The 19,830-nt window shown below is 48.3% G+C and overlaps 1 protein-coding gene across 1 annotated transcript in view; it reads right to left on the bottom strand.

Annotated features, from left to right (window-relative positions):
- Nucleotides 1-7,707: 7,707 nt before the first annotated feature.
- BTBD9 (BTB domain containing 9) overlaps nucleotides 7,708-19,830 on the bottom strand; it is a 369,159-nt gene continuing 357,036 nt past the window's right edge. Inside the window, exon 11 of the mRNA XM_050948554.1 lies at nucleotides 7,708-7,787. Coding sequence (XP_050804511.1) covers nucleotides 7,749-7,787 — 39 coding nt within the window. The 3' untranslated portion in view covers nucleotides 7,708-7,748. The remainder of the gene's footprint in view (nucleotides 7,788-19,830) is intronic.

The raw sequence follows: 19,830 nt of genomic DNA, 5'->3' as shown, positions 1-19,830 counted from the left end.
AGATGAATCATGGAACACATCAGCTGTTTCACAGCACAAAGCAGCATTACACCTCAGTTTGAAATAGGAAAAAGCACACCTTGTCTAAATGAAAGGGCAGGCACCATTCAGGGAAGAGTGCCCTGGGATCTTTAATAATGGTACATGGACGAGATGTAAGTTTCACTTCTCATATGAAACATGGCTTCTCCAAAAGCACAGAACCTCTCCAGGCAGGGGTAGTGGCACTGTACTTAGAGCAAGTTGTCTCACCCGCTGCACCTGGATATTCCTTAAAGCTCCCCCCTCTAAGATCCTGCTTAACTTATGGGACTGACAAGATTATAGCCCAAACTGGTCTGCATGCAGGCCAAGGCTCTCTCTAAGGCTAGGTCTACACTGGGAGGGGGGCAGGGGTCGACCTAAGAAACGCAACTTCAGCTATGCAAATAGTGTAGCTCAAGTTCGCGTATCTTTAGGTCGATTTACCTGCCATTGAGGACGGCGACGAGTCAACCGCTGCTGCTCCCTCATCGACTCCGCTTCCGCCTCTCGCCGTGGTGGAGTTCTGGATTTGACGGCAGAGCAATCGGGGATCGATTTTATCGCGTCTACACTAGATGCAATAAATCAGTCCCAGATAGATTGATCACTACCAGCCAATCCGGTGGGTAGTGTAGACATACCCTAACACTACTGCTTATGTCTGCATAACTTAAGTCACTTAGGGGGCGGGGTGAATAAATCCCCCCCGAGCAACATAAGTTACACTGTCATCAGCTCTGGTGTGCACAGTGCTATGTCTTCTGTTGGCTTGAAGTGGCTACATTAGTGTACAATGGTGCAGCTGCAACACTGCAAAAGCGCTGCTGTAAACTCTCGAGTATAGCCGTGCCCCAAGTAAAATTCTGCCCTAATTTGTAGAGTCAGACAGTATTCTCTAGGAACACTTGACTGTCTTTCAGCCTGAGGCTATGTCTACGTTGCCCACCTTGCAACAGCGCGACTGTGCCACTACAGCCGTGCTGTTGTAAGGGATGCAGCATAGACACTCTGTCACTGAGAGAGAGCTCTCCTGGTGACAAAACCACCTGCAATGAGGGGCGGTAGAGCTTTGTCTCTGGGAGAGTGTCTCCTGCTGACAAAGCACTGTCCACACCAGCGCTTTTTGTCAGTAAAACTTTTGCAGTTCAAGGGTGTTTTTTTCAAACTCTTGAGCAACAAACATTTTAAACAATGAAAGTACAGTACAGACATAGCCTAAGCTCCTTCAATAAGGTATCATGCACCTTTCCGGGGCAGGGCACCTGTCTACGTTGCACTATAATGGGCTGCCCTCTGACAGGTTTCAAGTGGCCTCTTAACTGTTGACAACTGTTGTTCTTACCACTAAGGTTACAGCTACACTTGCAATTGGGAGCTATAATTGCACTAAAGACACGTACCCAAGGAGCTAGCTTTGATCTAAATAGATCAAAGCTAGCGCCAAAAACAACAGTGAAGCCACAGTGGCAAGGGGACCTGGGTACCTACTCAAGCAGTCGCTGCCATGACTATTGTTCTCAAGCTATTGTTACAAAAGCAAATCTAGCTTGGGTAAACCAAGCCACATGTCTACACATGCTGCAGATCGCACCTCCTGATTGCAGTGTAGCCATACTCCAAGTGTGGACTGTGCCACCCGTCTCCTTACACCCAGCACTGGCACCCCCTTCACCACCACAAACACAATGTACTTGTCTTCATTTTTAAGACTCTTCATAGTTTAGCCCTTACCACGCTGAACCGTCAACCTTCCTTCACTCTGCCAATGACACCAGTCTTTAACATTCACTAGTTCAGGGGTGGGCAAACTTTTTGGCCCAAGGGCCACATCCGTGAATGGAAATTGTATGGCGGCCATGAATGCTCATGAAATTGGGGTTAGGGTGTGGGAGAGGGTGCAGGCTCAGCGGTGGAGCCAGAAATTAGGAGTTCAGGGTGTGAGAGGGGGCTCCGGGCTGGGGCTGAGGGGTCCAGAGTGCAGGAGGAGACTCCGGCTGGGGCAGGAGTGCGGGGGGCAGAGGGGAGAGAACTCAGGCTGGGTGTGCAGACTCAAAGGTGGAGCTGGGAATGAGGGTTTTGGGGTGCACGAGGGCGCTCCAGGCTGGGATTGAGGCATTCGGAGGGTAGGAGGCGAATCAGGGCTGGGCCAGGGAGTTGAGGCATGGCAGGAGATCAGGGGTGCAGGCTCTGGGTGGTGCGTACCTCAGGCAGCTCCCCGAATTAGCCAGCATGTCCCCTCCCTGGCTCCTTTGTAGAAGCATGGCCAGGCAGCTCTACAGGCTGCCTTGTCCACAGGCACCACCTCTGCAGCTCCCATTGGCAGCGTTTCCCGGCGCTTCGGGCGGGGGCAGCATGCGGAGGCCCTGGCTGCCCCCACGTATAGGAGCCAGAGGGGAAATATGCTGCTGCTTCCGGAAGCCACAACGAGCCATGGCATGCGCGGAGTGTGACAAGCCCCCGACCCCACTCCCTGGCGGGAGCTCAAGAGCCAGATTAAAACATCTGACGGGCTGGACACAGCCTGTGAGCAGTAGTTTGCCCACCCCTGCATTAGTTCAAATGTCCCTCAAACACCTTCATGCTTTTTCCTGTATTCCCTCTTTATACATGGGAGCAGTGCCCTCTAAAATCTGAAAAGCCTTATACTCTAACTCCAGATTCCTCCTCACCTCTGTTACACTGTCTACAAAACATGTGACAATAGCTGAGCAGCTGTGCTGGCTTTATCCCTTATCTCTTCTCTTATAGCAGGAGTCTCAAACACGCAGCCCTTTTCTCCCCTCACCCCCCGCCTCCCTGAGTGCACTGCATCCCTGCTTTTCCACCTACTTCCCAGTGCTTAGGACTTTCCAGGAGGGGGGAGGAGGCAGAGAAGAGGTGGGACCGGGGCAGGGACTTTGGGGAAGGGATGAAGTGAGGGCGGGGCCAGCTTTTGTATCTTTGTATGAAAAGGTGTCAGTGATGCGGCTTTTGGGCCAATGTACTCATCCTCATGTGGCCCTCGTGGTGATTTGAGTTTGAGACCCCTGTCTTATAGCAATGTAAGCTCTCTGGGGCAGGGACTGTCTTATCATTGTGTGTACACAGTACCACGTACAATGGGGTCTTGCTCTCAGTTGGGTCTTTTAGGTGTTATTACAATACAAATTCATAACAATAACTGCAGAAAGGAGCTAATACTCCTCCTCTACGTAACAGGCATGCTGGGAGGATTAATTGATGTTTACAAAGCTCTTTGAGACCCACAGATGAAAGCCGCTTTGCTGATGCATAGGATTTATTAGTCTGTGCTATGCTTCAGTTCAGAATCCAAGGTTAGTTTTTTTTCTAGTTGAAAAAGATTTTTATTGTATTGTAAAATGAAAAACAAAGTGAAACAAACTGCACTTTGTGCTTTATTGTGAAGGCACAAGCAGCCCAGAAACAGGATCACATTACTGAAATGACTGTATCTGAAGTTATGTACAATAGAAAAAGATACCAAATTCAGTGATCTCTTATTCCCTTTAACGAAATTAATTAGTAACTGGCCTCCAGAAGCTAAAGCAAATTTCTCTTTTTCTCTACTCTACATTTGACCATCTTGCACCAAAACTGTGTGGTCCATTATAGAGCGGGTCCTGTGCAGACCTAACCAGCACTTGCAACGTGCACCACAGGGTTTTAAAACAGCTACATAAAAACACAAGGAAGTCCGTGACATTCTCTGCATTTAACCTCCTCTAACTTAAATCAGCCAAAGAAAAATTAGTCCCACTCCCTTTCCCCATCATTTTCTATTATTAAGATGAGGTCAGTTCTTGTACGAATCATCCACCACTGCTCTCCTGCCTAGAAGAGAGTCCTTGGGTGAGTTTCTCCACTCTAGCTTGCAGAGCACAGAGGGGAAATGATGCTGTTTAATGATGCTAGTTATGCCATACATGGTCTTGCTGTTTCTAGGAATAGATACGCTCAGACATCAATTAACATCTAATTGCTGGAATTACTCTTGTTCCTCTGCTGTAGACACCACAGAGATCAAACCAGACCCATTTGCAGTTCTATTTTTAATTTAGTGGAATTACAGTTTTTTCATCCTGCAAAAAATAATTAAGTGACATGCTGGCCAGAGAATACACAGTTCAGGGATCAGGATGTTTATGAAGAAATGAAACAGGCAGGAGAAGATCATAATTGTTTGTGCCAACATGAAGGTTTCATTGTTACTGCAAGACTTTCCTATCCCATGCAACTTCCCCCCCCCCCCCCCATTTCTCTCTTCTCTGCCTTACAATCTGAATGATCTGTAGAGAGTGGCCTGGAGCTGGAAATCAGTCGGAAATTATTTCCCCTTTCTCTAATTCAGCAAGTCAGATGCACAGTGCAGCATTCCATTTTTGGTGGAGCAATCTTTCATGGGAGGTAAAAAGACAAGGAAAGTCATTTCTTGTATCTCATAAGCCCATGAAACAGTCTCCCTCTTACCCTCCCTCCCTATTGGCAGCTGCCAAGAGAAGCTATAAGCACCCCTGTCTGACTGGGATAGATTGTCTCCCTGCCCAGACTGGTTTGGACGGATGCATCCATGTCTTGTCAAAGCTCCCCATTTCACAGCGTCCAAGCTTCAGTGGGGGCTCACATGCACCCGAATGAACAAGGAATGGAGCTGGGGTAGGGAATTCAAAGTGCCAACACGTTGGATTATTCAGCATCAGAACATGAGGACAGAGGGAATCCCATACATAATGAGTATTCAGCAAGCACCTGCCAGTCAGAAAGCCAGGTGAGCCTCTATTGCTAAGTGGGACGCGTGGCCCAGGACAGGGACTAAACGACCAGGCAGGGTAGAGTCATTGGATCCTTTATATTTTAAACCACTGAAGAGGGATATGGTCCCTCGGTCCAGATTTTTTCTTCTATCAGAACAAAACTTTTGCCCTGATGACTCCTCCAGTTTCAAGAGGAGGCTGAGCCACTTCTTCCCTATTATTTATCTCTAATGACACCAAACACTTCCCCAAACTGCCCTGAGGAGTTTGCAAACTAGATTAGACATGAGGTGTGGGGCTGGAGCAGGGAAGATATATACCATCAGCCAGAATGGGGTTACTCAGAAAGGGTTAGTGCACAGTATGGTGGGGGTTTGTTTCCAGTAAGTGGGTGTTTTATTGTCTAATCTCATGTAGGCATCAGGGCCTTGTCTGTAACTCAGCCATCAGTGGCTGGCAATGGGCATAGCTGCACTGGTGAAAAGCCAGGTAGAAACAAGAATAGCCATGATTTGCACTGGCTGAGCATACTCCTGTCTGGCATTAGGTAAATGCTAGCACTGAAAAAAATCACAGCTTTGCTTGTCTATGCTACAGGTTTCTACCAATGCAGCTACACTAGTTCCTGGACACCAGTGTCTGTATCTGTGTTGATCAAAAATCCACAGTCCTTATCTCTCCTGTCTGTCTGTCATCTCCCAAATCTGGCCCCTCAAAGGATAGCATTGAATTTAGCCTGTTTCTTCCAGGTGACAAGATCTAAATGCAGCAGTCAATCTTCACTGCCCTCTCATAGGGACAGATTCCCTCCAGGAACCCAGCTTGAGGGACGGGTGTGTGTGAAACCAACTACAACTCATATTGTGTGTGATTCTTTTCAGAGGACCCAATTTGGAAGTACACCTCTACTTCAATATAACACGACCTGATGTAACACGAATTTGGACATAACGCAGTATGTCCAGTGCTCCAGTGGGCCGGGGCTGCGCACTCTGGTGGATCAAAGCAAGTTCGATATAATGCACTTCACCTATAATGTGGTAAGATTTTTTGGCTCCCAAGGACACCGTTATATCGAGGTAGAGGTGTAAGTAGAACAAGGGGCGTAGACACCATTCAGTTCCTTGTCGAAGAGTTTTTCAAGACTAGACTGAACAAAACACCGGAAAATTAAAATAGAAAACATTTCCGCCTTGAAGAAATTTTCAACAGAACAGTTTTTTGTTGGAAAATGTTGATTGAGCAAAAATGACACTTCACAGGTTGTGTTCAGGATTGTGGTAGCCATGTGGCCTTTTCATGGGAACATACCAGTTTTGTCAAAAATTTGCTCACATCCAAGGTGGAAGTCCTGGTCAAAACCAGAGACACAGATTCATTCACCACAGTATAGTCTGGTGGTTAGGGAGCTCAGGTAGCATGTGGGAGACCAAGGTTCAAGTCCCTGGCCTGACTCAGGCACCACCAGACTGTTAGCTCTTCTGGGTGGGTTTTTCTCAATCTCTCCTATTTATTGGAGCCAGGACTTGAAACTGGGTACCTCTCGTTTCATTCCAATGCAAAACAGGAAAATCTTGATAATTTTCAAGAGACAGGAAAACCATTTTCCTGACCTGCTTTAACTGGCCCCTGGATAGACGGATAGGGCTGGAATGTACAGTAAGAGCTTTCCTGTGGAGGGGAAGGAAGTGGAGTGACTGTCCTTCCAGATGATCAACCTAGATGGAGTCATCACTGAGCAGCTTGAGCTTCCAGGCTGAGTGGCAATCAAAACTTGCTACACAGGAGTCTGGCACTGAAGGAAATTCACAGATTTGATCAAAATTTTAAAAAAAGTGGGGACAGGGCAGGGAGGTATGTGACGACACAGGTTTCTGTTGAAATCATCTTTCCCTTCTCTCCTGTTGAAGACACCTCTCCTCTATTCTGAGCATCTGTTTCAACCGCTTGTTCTCCCCACCCTTATAAAAAAGTTATGATGTGGTGCCCTTTAAGCCCAGGCTTCGAGTCTACCTCTCTTATGATGAGTAAGACAAGGGTAAGTTCCTCTCGTACAACAGAATAATAGCCCTGTGTGACCTCCTGCATCCTTTGACTGGGATATCATTGTAAGATAGATTCCTCTGCTTGGCAGGGCTTTCCTGAAAATGGGTCAAGTCAAGTGTGAATATGCTTGTTCATGAGAGAGAGATGCTGTCTGTAATAATCTGCACTGAAACAACACACAAAAAACAGTACTGTGATGCAGATCATTAGGCACTTAATTTACACAACAAAGGAGTAGCAGTAAAATGTTCATTAGTTGCATTGCCCTCCTGCTCCTCCCTCCCATCCTCCTTTTAATTAGGAGCTTAGTCTTGGTATGAGGGGGAATGGGGGGAGGGGAACAGCACCCAGAGCATAAACCAATTCCTAGCTCTTAAAACATTAAGCAGCTATTCCAATTCCAAGCCTCTATGCACCACTGCCAATGCATGTCAATCCTGGCCAACCACCTCAACACTGTTACTTCTCTTCTAGATTCCCCCAACAATGCACCTTCAGTGCTGACCTATAGCAACCCGTTCTTCTGAAGTCTTGGACACTTCTTAAGAGCACAGCCATTGCACCTCAGTACCAACCTGCTATACTCCACAACTATATCACTGCTAATTCACTTGTAGTCCAATAATTCTGACTAGCAGCATCCATGATCTTTCAATCTAGGGCTTCTCTGGAACAGGCTGATGTTACATGATCAAATGGAGACTTCAGTGAGACCACCCCGCTGTACTTTTGTCTTCTCTCACAGCAGACATGCCTCCCTTTAAAGTCTGACATTGCAATGCAACAAGAACATTCAGAAAATTGAACTTTTTGCAGCATAAAAGTCTTAATGCTACGTCCAGCTGTAACAGCCTCTAAAACACAGAAAGAAATAACACTTCTAATTGGACCAGCACTTGACTCACTTGTAAGTAGGATGTCACTTTTCTATTGAGGAAGATTGCCACTCGTTGTGTGAAAATAGGTCTAGAGAAGAAAACAGAAAGGCAAATTTCAATACACTGTGGGTGTATTTAAGATGAAGCAATAAACTTTAATGTAAATCCTAAAAACACGAACACTGCTTCAAAGCAGTAAGCCACATTCAAATGTATTCCAGGGAACAAACGGCAACTGGTGATCTCTCACTTCTAAAGAGATAGAAGTCTCACTCCTCTACTTCTTCATAAATCCCAAAGACAGGAGCTGAGACACTAGCCATCTGCAGATAATCACCTCAGTATTTCAGAAGACCAGAGATAGATCTGAACCACAGACTCAGCACAGCAGTAATGTTAGCCAATGATGCAGGAAGTAACATAGCCAGGAAAATTCTAAATACATGGAAAAATAATTCAAACTGCAAGGAAGAATACTGCATAAAAACGGATTTCTTGTAGCTTATAATATGCATGGAAACAAGTGAGTCACACAGGAGGTGTAAACACTGGCAGACAGCATCTGAATGAGCATAAACAGGATTCAATCACTTTATATAGCATTTGTAAACAATAAAGATGAAGCTTTTATACAATTTCTGCAGTCTACAGGTGAATTGGAGGGAGGACTCCTGAGTGCCATTCCTGGCTCTTCTCCTGACTTCCTAAGTGATTCGGGACATGTGATTAACTCCTCTACCTCAGTTTCCCCATCTACAGAATGGAGATACTAATGTTCAGACACCTGTTTAAAGATATTTTAACTAGGCTTGTTTGACAGGGGCTACATTCATTTAACATATTTTTATAGTTATTTCTATGGTACTTATCAATTATATTTGAAGTCTTCAAAATTTTATTCAGGGCATTACAATCTCATACATTTCAATTACCAAGTGCAAATCATTATTATTTATTAATTGCTTGCCTAACTGCCTGTTGTGCACACCATTACCCAATTGGTATATGCAAATGTCACTAACAAATGCGGATACAAGGTGTTGAAGGCACACCTAGTGCATGTACATTTGTGGGTCTGAAATCTTTGCACAGTAGCTTTAAAAATGCAGCCCTTAGACTTACACTAACATCAGTAAGTGTAATGAAAGTTAGCATGAACACAAGTTTACCTGTCTTTACCCACAGAGAATGCTGCAAGTTGTATTGTGAGAAAAAGTCATCTAGCCATTTAAACTGTGGGGCAGAATCATTTATACCCACAGGCAACACATACATTAGAGAAGGGCATCGATTGCCTACTTGTGTAAATCCTAAATGAAAGATCATGTAGCACATGGAATAAGTCTTAAGAAGAGCCCCGATAGTTTAGTTCCTATCCACTACCCCTCAAATTAATAGGCACCCTATAGTTAAACCATGTATGTTGTAGGGAATCAAGTCTGAGCAAAAAATTAAAAATGGCAGAAGACAACTAAGAGCTAGATCCACAAAGGGGGTACTGGCATCACAATGCTTAGCACTGCAACCCCTAACTCTTGGGAGCCTTGCTGCCCAGTGGAATTCACACCCCTGAGACAGGCACCCAGATTCCCACTACAATGTATGGGGAGAGTTAGATGTCTAAGAAATGGATTCACAGAAGTCAGCAAGCAAAGCATGGAGCTGCCTAAGCCAGCCAGGAGTGAAATGCAGAGGAAGGTGGCAGGACTTAGTGCCCAGATCCACAAAAGGACAGAGACACCTGAATGCCTATCTTCAATCAGAATTCACACCTGTCAATCTTCCCCTGGAGTTAGGTACTTAAGCCAGGTTAGCCTTTTCTCATGGGGAAGAGAGAAAGAAGAAAAGGCGGGGGGGGGGGGGGGGGGGGGAAGAGGGGACAACCCCTCCCCCCAAACACATACACTATTATAGCCAATAGCCCAGTGACTATGGCACTTACCCAAGCTGCAGGAGAATAGTTTTCAAAGTCCTTTTCTGCCCAGTTTGGAGCAGGGATTTGAACCCACGTCTTCCACATTGCAGGAAAGTGCCCTTACCTGGACTACTGAATATTCTCGGGTGGGCTTTTCTCAATTCCTCCTGTTAAAGCTGTTCAGCTTTGCATACATTACCAAATTTTCACCAGGATGCCCAGAGAAAAAGTAAAAGATTGAGGGTGCATCTACACAGCCGATGTTAAAGTGTAGTCCCTGCTCCAGCGCTGGGAGAAAGCTCTCCCAGCACTGTAATAAAACCTCCTCCACTAGCTCTCCCAGTGCTGATGCAGTGTCTACACTGGCACTTTACAGCGCTGAAACCTGCATCGCTGGGGGTGTTTTTTCACACCCCTGAGCGAAGGAAGTTTCAGCACTGTAAATGGCAGTGTAGACAAGGCCTGACTATATACCCAAGTGGTTAAGACACTCACTCACTTGGGATGTGGGACAGTCAGGTTCAAGTTTCTGCTCCAATGAATATTTAGTTAATTTCATTTTGTATAACTTCTCCAAAAAGAGAGACTCATGCTTTAACATCAGGGCGATAGGCATGCGCAGCACATTTCATTAGGGAAATGTGCACCCCAGGAATTTAATTTTATTTTTTAAAGGCGAACATCATAAAGGTTGGGGTGCGGGAGGGAGTGTGGGGGTGTGTGTGGGGGTTGCAGGGTGCAGGAAGGGGCTCAGGGCAAGGGATTGGGACAGAGGAGGAGTGCGGGTTGTATGAGGGGGCTCAAGGCAGGGGGTTGGGGTGCAGGAGAGATGCGGAGTGCAGGAGGGGGCTCAGGGCAGGGGGCTGGGATGCAGGAGGGATGCGGAGTGCAGGAGGGGGCTCAGGGGAGGGGGTTGGGGTGCAGGAGAGGTGCGAGGTGCAGGCGGGGGCTTAGGGCAGGGAGTTGGTGTGCATAGGGGTGCAGGGTGCAGCAGGGGGCTCAGGGAAGGGGTTGGAGTGCAAGGTGCAGGCACGGGGCTTAGGGCAGGGAGTTGGGGTGCAGGAGTGGTGTGGAGTGCAGGCAGGGGGCTCAGGGCAGGGAGGTGGGGTGCAAGAAGGGTGTGGGGTGTGGCAGGAGGCTCAGGGCAGGGAGTTGGCGGGCATGGTGCAGGCAGGGGGCTCAGGGCAGGGAGTTGGAGTGCAAGAGGAGTGTGGGATGCAGGCAGGGGGCTTAGGGAAGGGAGTTGGGGTGCAGGAGGGGTGCAGCGGGGGCTCAGGACAGGGAGATGGGGTGCAGGCAGGGGACTCAGGGAAGGGGGCTGGGGTGCAGGAGGGGTGTGAGGTGCAGGCAGGAGGGTCAGGGCAGTGAGCTGGGGGACAGTGTGCAGGAAGGATTTTGGCTCTGGCCCAGTGCCGCTTACCTGCAGTGGCATGATACCTTGCTGCCTGCCCTGGCCCAACTCCATGCCGCTCACCACGTCCCTGCCCTTGCCATGCCTCCATGTACTTCCCCTGAAGCTCCCATTGGCTGCGGTTCCCCATTCCTGGCCAATGGGAGCTGTGGGGGGCGGTGCCTGGAGCGACGCACGGAGTCCTCTGCCCCACCCCTGTCCCGGGGGCCCAAGGGACATGGTGCCGGCCACTTCTGAGAGCGGTGTGGGGCCTGCGGCATCATGGGGGGCAAATCCCCTGGGCCGGATCCAAAGCCCTGAAGAGTCGGATCCGGCCCACAGGCATTAGGGTGTGCCTGGGCACAGCCAGCATACCCTGTGTGCACACCTATGGTCAGGGCACTCACCTCAGATGAGAGAGACCTGGGTTCATTTCCCTGTTCCAAATCAGGGAAAGAGGATGCAAATCTGAGTCTCCCACATTCCAGGTGCATGCTCTAACCACTGGGCTACTGTACGGACACATATGGACATAGACACAAATGTAATTTGCATGGGGCCTGATTCAGTAGGTGGGTTCAGCATGCCTACTGGATCAGGCAAGAAAAGCAGTGGAATGCCTCATTTCAGAAGCCCAATGGGGCTTATGGATGAGTAGGGCACTCAGCTGTTTGATGGCATCAGGACTTAGGTGATTTTGCAAGTGAACACAGGATTAGGTGGCAGCTAAGCAGATGGTCTGAGGATCTTAGTTATGCCTAAATGTTGGACTTAGATGCCTACAGTGGCAGTAAGCCACTGAAGTCTCTTTGTGGATCTAGCCCAAAGTCGAAAAATATCTGCTACACCAGACTATAAATAAGTAATTCAGTCTATGATGTCTTTTGCAAGCAAAGACGAAGAGGTACCATAGTTCCTTGCTCTTCATTAAACGTTAAAGGGAACAGCTAAACACCATCTTTGCAGCCAGCAAAACATTGTCATCCCTCAGAATTAAAACAAACACTTTTAAAAAAAAATGATCGACTTATGAAAGTCATGATTAGAGAAGCAAAGATAACAGATAAGAAATGAACAAATCACAGGGAATGTCTTGTAAATAAATGTAACGACAATGGAATTACTGTCAAATCAAATTATACAAATTACAGGTCGTAAACAGCAGCTCCAAAACAGCCCAACTGATTACTCAAAATGAAATGAGAAACAAGAGGAGGAAATCTCCAGCATACTAAGCACTTCTTTATCCAATAGGCACACCTCATCATCCTTCTGCTGCCAACATAACACAAAACCCACAATCTGTCTTCTGCACAGGAGGTGCCTGCCAATCAACAAGAGCCAGAGTGTCATCCTGAGTAACAAGCCAGGGGAATGCCCCCGAAGATGATGTCTACACTGCAGCATAAGCCTGTGTTTGAGCCTAGGCTCAAGTCTAACCCCCCTTGCATTTACACTACAATTAAACTAACCCAGGGCTCGGACCCAGGGTCCCAGAACCCTGCAGGGCTGGAGGGTCCAAGCTCAAGTGAAGCTGGGACCCAGGGTCCAAACTACTGCTTTGCAGAGTAGCTGCTGCCCTGATTGACTCAGGTCCTAGGAGTCATCCGGAAGTATCCCACAATTCCATGGGACAACTTCCTTACTCCTCTTGATCCCAACAATCTGTACTCCACTCTGTTGAAAATAGAAACCACCCCCACCCCCTTGGAGAATAGTAGCAGCTCAGATCAGGGTTAACCCATTCTCTTTTGATCACCAATCTCCAAGCACACGATCAGAGAGCCTCCTGAGTTTGCAATGGGTTTGATGGGCTTTTCAAACTTCTACTTTGACTTGGGGTCTGCAGACTATAGTGTGGAAGCCATAGCCCTGAGTTCGAGCCCAGTTAAATCTTAACTTAGGGTTTAGATACAATTTAGACACTCAAGCCTAGGATACCCTACCACGGGTCAGTTGACTCAAGTCTCACTAACCCTGGGCTGACATTGAAGTACAGACATACCCATAGACACCCTCAACAACAGAACAAGATAATACACCATGAGCATACAGAAAAGGTGTTACACTAAGGGCTGACTTACACATTAAAGTTGTAATGCTTTAACTATACCAGTATAGTCAAAGTGGTACAACCTGCAGGTGTGGGGACACAGTTATGCTAGTATGAAAGTGCTTACATTGGTATAGCTTATTCCCATATGGGAAGGGAAATAAGCTACACTGGTATAAGGCACCTTTATACCAATATCACTATGTCCCCACAAAGAGCTGTACCGGTCTAACAATGTCAGTTAAAAAAAAAGTCACTCCCCTGACATAGTTAGTGTAGACCAGGCCTATGAGGCAATGAGAGGGCTTCCACTTATTCCAAAATCTGACCATCTTAAAAATTATTAGTCTAACAAGGAAACCCTCTGGAGTCTAAAACAACTATCTGCCCTTTCATCCATCTACAAAAAATGAACATATTTATGGGGATAAATTTTCCTTATATTCTTTCAAGGTACAAATAACAAGATACACTTGATACCCTCTCCAAGCCACAGTGCCCACATTTCTCACTTCCACACTAAAGACTATTTTTAGAGTCACTAAATTAAACTGTCCTTAGTCAGGGCTTGGTCATAGAGCCATTAATATGGAACAAGAGAGAAAAATGTTCGCAAGGTTCATCATGTGAGGGACCAATATACCCCGTGTATCAGCAGGGCTACCAGATGCTCTGGGGCTCCCATCTGACTCATTCTGCATGCCATTTCAAAAGAGAGACCAGCCCAAAGACCATCTCCCCAACCTCTTCTAAGTCCGTCATCTTTCCCACCTCCCAAACCCAACCACCTAATTAATGTCTTACCTTTTCTGCAATCCTGGTGATCCTTGGTTCTCAAACCTTCCATGCTATGGACAGTGATGAGCTGCCAAAATCTTAACAACCAGTTCCCTATAAAAAGTTCTGATTTAAGGGGGGTGGGGGAGCAGGGGAAGGGCCGGGGTGGGGGGAGACATAGTCATGGGACCGGGGGCTCCTGCAGGGCCTGGGGAAAATTGCCCCCCACCAGCGGTCCTGGAGCTTGCAGCCCCCCACCCCCTTACCTTGCCTGCAGCTCAAAGCAGCAGGACAACTCAGGAGCTCAGCTGAGCCGCTCAGCTGATACCGGTGGCTGGCCACACTGCAGCTGGGGGGGAAACAGGGGAGGGGCCAGGGGAACCTCAGCCTCCCCAGCTGGGGATCCTGGGAGCAACAGGATGGTCCAGCCCACGGAATGGAGTTCTTTGCCCACCCCCTGGCCCTTTAACAACTTGTTCTCCACGGTGGTCTAATTTTAGCAACGGGTTCGTGGGAACTGGTGGGAACCCACTCCAGCTCACCACTGGCTATGGGTCCAACCACCGGCCATGGCCTGCGAAGCTACGACTGAAGTGTAATTTCCCTCTCAACCTGTGTGTATTTCATTTCAAACATTTCCTTTAATAAAATTTATATCGGGGAGGTCGCTTGGCTGGAAAGGTTCCCCACTTCCTCCCCACGCCCTCTGTGGCCACCTGGGAAATGAAAGACACCCCACACAAACTCAAGGTCCTGCCTCAAGTCCTCTGTTACCACCTGTTCCATAACATCTGCCCCCTCAGGCTCATTCTCCCCTAGTTCCTGTGCCCCACAGCCCTGGCCAGCTCTTGCTCCCGCACCACCCCCTACAACCCGCTTCTCTCTAGCACCTCCCAGTGCCAGGCTGCTCTTTCCTGCCCCCAGATACCCCCCTCCTGGCCAGAGCTCAGCTTCCTTCCCGCTCCCACCCAGCAGCCCCCTTCCAGCCGCTCCTTCCCCAGCTCCCCGCGGGCCCAGGAACAGGCCTCGCCTGGCTACAGGCGCCTGCCCCTTGCTCATAACCCGGCTGGCGCCTTTTGTGCCCCCCTAGCAAGTTCTTCCGCTGGCCCCGGGACGCAGCCGGCCACAGGCACAGGCTGCAATGAACGGCAGCGGCCACCAGGTGGAGGCGGCGCGCACCTTTCCCTCAGGCGGGGCCAGCCGAAGAGCCGTGTCTTGCACTCTAGGCATGCGCGAAGGCACTCGGCCGCTCTGCAGCCAGGCAATTGTTGGGTTGTTACAGCTCACTCCTGGCTTTACTCAAGTGACCAGCGATCTAAATATACCCCTGGCATGTCACTCATTAGAACAGAGCAAATCACACACCAAAAACCCTGCAAAGGAGTCACACAAACCTGACAACTGATTTTGCTTTGGCCAGGCTCCCACCACTTTTCTGTTCATTGTCTGTGAAAACTCAAGAAATGAAGGTCTACTGGCCTGAATGCTCATGGAACAGAAACTAAACCCAGACCTCCGCTCCCCAGTATTCACACCAGTGGGATATATTCTATACCAGAGCAGGGCCCAGACTCAGACAGCAAGGGAACATTGTTACCAAAACTACTTGCTGGAGCCCTGGCGCTTAAACAAGCCAAAATTATTTTGTGATCAGTGACTATTGTTACAACAGATGACCCACTCTGCAGGAAGATAGAGCAGGTTGCTGGGTTTCTCCACGCCTACCTCTGAGGGGAAAAAAATACTTTAGGTAGGGGGGAGAGGGCTGTATGCTTATGATAGGGCTGGAGTGATGCTGGATACAAAGGCAATAGCTGGGCATCCTCTGAGAGGGGTTATGTATAGAATGATGAAACAGGAACACTTAGGCAGGAAATGTGGGGAGGCTGAGGCAGCAGGATTTGATCACTTTATTAGAGAAGAGGTCTGTAGTCATGGGCCAGAAAGAAGTCTTAGTGAGGGGAATGGAAATAGGGTTTGAAAGTAGGGTTCCAACTTTCTATTTGCAGAAAACCGAACGCCCTTGCCCCACGCCCTGCCCCACCTGTTCTCCGAGGCCCTGCCCCCCACTCACTTCATCCCCCCTCCCTTTATCACTCGCTCTCCCCTACCCTTGCTCACTCGCTCACTCATTTTCATCGGACTGTGGCAGGGGGTTGGGGTGCAGGAGGGAGTGAAGGCTGGAGGTGTAGGCTCTGGGGTGGGGCTGAGAGATTTGGGGTGCAGGAGGGGACTCTGGGCTGGGGCTGAGGAATTAGGGGTGTGGGAGGGGGCTCCAGGCTGGGGCATCAGGGTGCAGAGGCAATGCAGGTTCCAGAACAGAGTTTGGATGTGGGAAGGGGATGGGGCAGGGAGGTGGGGTGCAGGAGGGGGTTTGGGCTCCAGGCGGCGCTCACCTCATGTGGCTCCTAGAAGCAGCAATATGTCCCTTCGGCTCCCAGATGCAGGGGCAGCCAGGTGGCTCTGCACGCTGCCCCTAGCCACAGACGTCACCCCCGCAGCTCCCATTGGCAACATTCCTGGCCAATGGGAGCTGTGGAGCCAGCGCTCGGGGGGGCAAGGGCAGTGCAGAGAGCCTCCCAGGCCGGCCCCGTACCTAGGAGTCAGAGGGACATGTCACTGCTTCCGGGAGTCGCATGGAGTCAGGTAGGGAGCCTGCCAGCCCCGCCAATCAGACTTTTAACAGCCCAGTCAGCAGTGCTGACTGGAGCTGCCAGGTTTCCTTTTTGATCAGGTGTTCCGGTCAAAAACTGGATGCCTGGAAACCCTATTTGAAAACACAGAGAGCCTAGAAACCTGTTCCAGATAGATCCTTCTCCTATTTTGCCCTAACACACATTACAAACATACCAGAAGATAGGGATAGAATGAAGGTTGGTACCGGAGAGGAACAACCAGCAAGGGGCCAAAGCCAGCTTGGCTTACTGACAAATCAATAGATCTAGTGAGATTATTTATTATTATGTATTTGTTTATTATAGTGACCATGATGTGCTAGGGACTTTCCAAACATTTCAGTGAGTAGGCATGGGACGACACACAGCTGATTAGCTCTCAGAAGAAAAATATTCAAGAAAGGAAATTTTGTGCTGTTGATTTGGATGCCTGCTCCCACCCCTTCCCACCATCTCACTTTTCTCACCCTTCCTTCAGGTAGCTTCCTTTTGATTTGCCTTGCAATTGCTTGGTGATATTAATCTAATCTACATAGATATTTCTGATGTGCCCATGAGCTTGGTAATCTTAGAAGAATGGCACTTTCTCCCAGGATAGATACATCACCATTCTTTTTACAAAGACTCGTATCTTGTATTTGAACATCTGTCCCATTGAATAAAATAATTTGTTTCATTTTTTAATTCTGCCTGTACAAATCACACCACACTGGTGCTGACAAGACACTAGCTGCTGTGGGGTAAGTGATAACCAAAGGGTAAGATTTAACACAAATACCAAAGGATTTCTCACAAACCAGAACTCAGTATACGCCTGACATAAATAATAGTAAGGAAGGAAATTAACTGGCCTTAGTATATGAGCCACCACTGGGGAGAAAAAGAACTTGCCCAAAGCACATTTTATAGGACACTCATTCTGGGCCACAAGGAGTCCTGATCAGGTTCCTTCACCTTGTTTCGTTGAGGATCAGAGAGCAAAAAACAACCTTAAGCATGTAATCATATTAAGCTAACAATGACAACCTCAATATATCACCTTGTCATTTGTCTGGCAGAGAGGATAAAGATCTGAAAGCAGAGATAGTTAAATAATTGGAACGGTTTGTTTCCCACTCTTTGGTTGCAGTGCACTGGGTCTGCATTTGTTTGTGATATTGTGCAAAAAATTATGTGAAAGAAAGAAAAACAAACATTTTCTACTTTGACTTAGCAGTGTGAAGTCTGCAGTTCACTTAAATCTCCCTTTGAGTTCCCAGCTGGACAAAGGTTATTTAACTCACCTCTTTTATTTTTTAATAAAATTGTCTTTAAAATGTATGAGGCACATTGAAGGGGACAAGGTGTATGAGGACAGAAAGTGCAGAGTCAGCTGAATAAGCTGCTAAATGCAATAAATAAGTAACAAGAGGAAGCAGAGGGCTTGGAAAGACGTGCTCACAAAGACGTGGAGAATGCCCAGAGAGTTGTCTCATAAGGAAGGGAGAGGCTACCACTTTGGTCCCAGACTGACATCCAGTAGCAAGAACGTGGAACAGAAATCTGCTACTTTCAGGGTGGGGGCAATAAGGCACCAAACTAAAGTCTAGCCGCAATCAGTTCTAAGACAACAAATCTTAGTGTCCTATACTGGGGAAAGAGAATCAGTTTCAAGACACTACAGTGATAAGCATCATTTGACTGCCCCATGTAGATAGATTAGACTCAGATTTTAGCCTTATAAAAAAAATACCACATTGTCCAATGATCACTAGCACCAGTTCACCCCCTGCAAAGATATTAGATTAGATCCCCCCATTTCAAGGTCTGAGATTCACTATGTGACATTAGCCCATCCTTGCCCCCCACTGCCCTCAGACTCCTATAACAAGCTAGGAGGTTAGACCTATAATGGGAGAGTGAAGACTAATGTGTCCAGAACTATGAGTATGTTTGTGGGAAGAAATGAACAGGAGAAGCGGGATTTGTGACAGATTCAGCCAGTGTAGTGACCCTGGCAAGCATGAAGGAGCTCATCCGCAACACCATTCAGCACCAGACTACAACCAGCAAACATCATGGTGTTTTAATCTAAACTGGGGCATGCAGGAGCCAGTGCTGGTAGTAATACAATATCCTGCAGTTTCAATTTCATTGACTGAGAGCATTATTGGAGAAAGCTGTACTACAGGGGTAGGCAACCTATGGCATGCGTCTGAGCTGATTTTCAGTGGCACTCACACTGCCCAGGTCATGGCCACTGGTCCAGGGGGCTCTGCATTTTAATTTAATTTTAAATGAAGCTTCTTGAACATTTTAAAAACCTTATTTACTTTATACACAACAATAGTTTAATTATATATTATAGACTTATAGAAAGAGACCTTCTAAAAATGTTAAAATGTATTACCGGTGCACGAAACCTTAAATTAGAGTGAATAAATGAAGACTCGGCACACCATTTCTGAAAGGTTGCCGACCCCTGCTGTACTACATTTAATTACTGAGACATCGCAGACATGGGGCTAGATTCGGAGGGGGCAAACTTTTTGGCCTGAGGGCCGCATCGAGTTTTGTAAATTGTATAGAGGTCTGGTTAGGGGAGGGGGTCGTGGCCCAGCCCCCATCTCCTATCTGCCCCCCCCCGACTCCTGCCCCATCCCCCCTGTTTCCCTGATGGCCCCCCTGGGACCACCTGGGACTCCCGCCCCATCCACTCCCCTGCTCCCGTCCCTTGACTGCCCTCTGCATCCCTACCACCCCATCCAACCCCTCTTCTCATTCCTGATGCCTCCCCCAGATCCCTGCCCCATTCAACCACCCCTTCTCCCTGTCCCCTGACTGCCCCTAGAGCCCCTGCCCTGACTGCCTCCACCACCCCATCGAACTCCATTCCTTTCTGACTGCCCTCCCAGGACCCCTGCCCCCATTCAACCCTCTTGTTCCCCCCCGACTGCCCCGATCCCTATCCACACCCGAACTCCCCTGCCTTCTATCCAACCCCCCCGCTCCGTGCCCCCTTACCACGCTGTCTGGAGCACCGGTGGCTGGCAGTGCTACAGCCGCAGTGCCCGGCTGGAGCATCGGGTCAGGCCAGGCTCTGCAGCTCCGCTGCCCCAGGAGCTCAGAGTATTGTGCTGGTGGAGGAGCATGTGAGCTGAGGTTGTGAGGGGGTGGAGAGGGGACAGCAGGGGAGGGGTCAGGGGCTAGCCTCCCAGGCCAGGAGCTCGGGGACCAGCCCGCGGGCTGTAGTTTGACCACCTCTGGGCTAGATCCTCAGCTGGTATAAATCAGCTTAGCTCCATTATTTGGCCTAATATTTTGAAAGAGAAACTAGGTGTG

Source organism: Gopherus flavomarginatus, chromosome 4 (assembly GCF_025201925.1).
Source record: "Gopherus flavomarginatus isolate rGopFla2 chromosome 4, rGopFla2.mat.asm, whole genome shotgun sequence".
Lineage (NCBI taxonomy): Eukaryota > Metazoa > Chordata > Testudines > Testudinidae > Gopherus > Gopherus flavomarginatus.
This window is presented reverse-complemented; position numbering and strand designations above follow the sequence as displayed.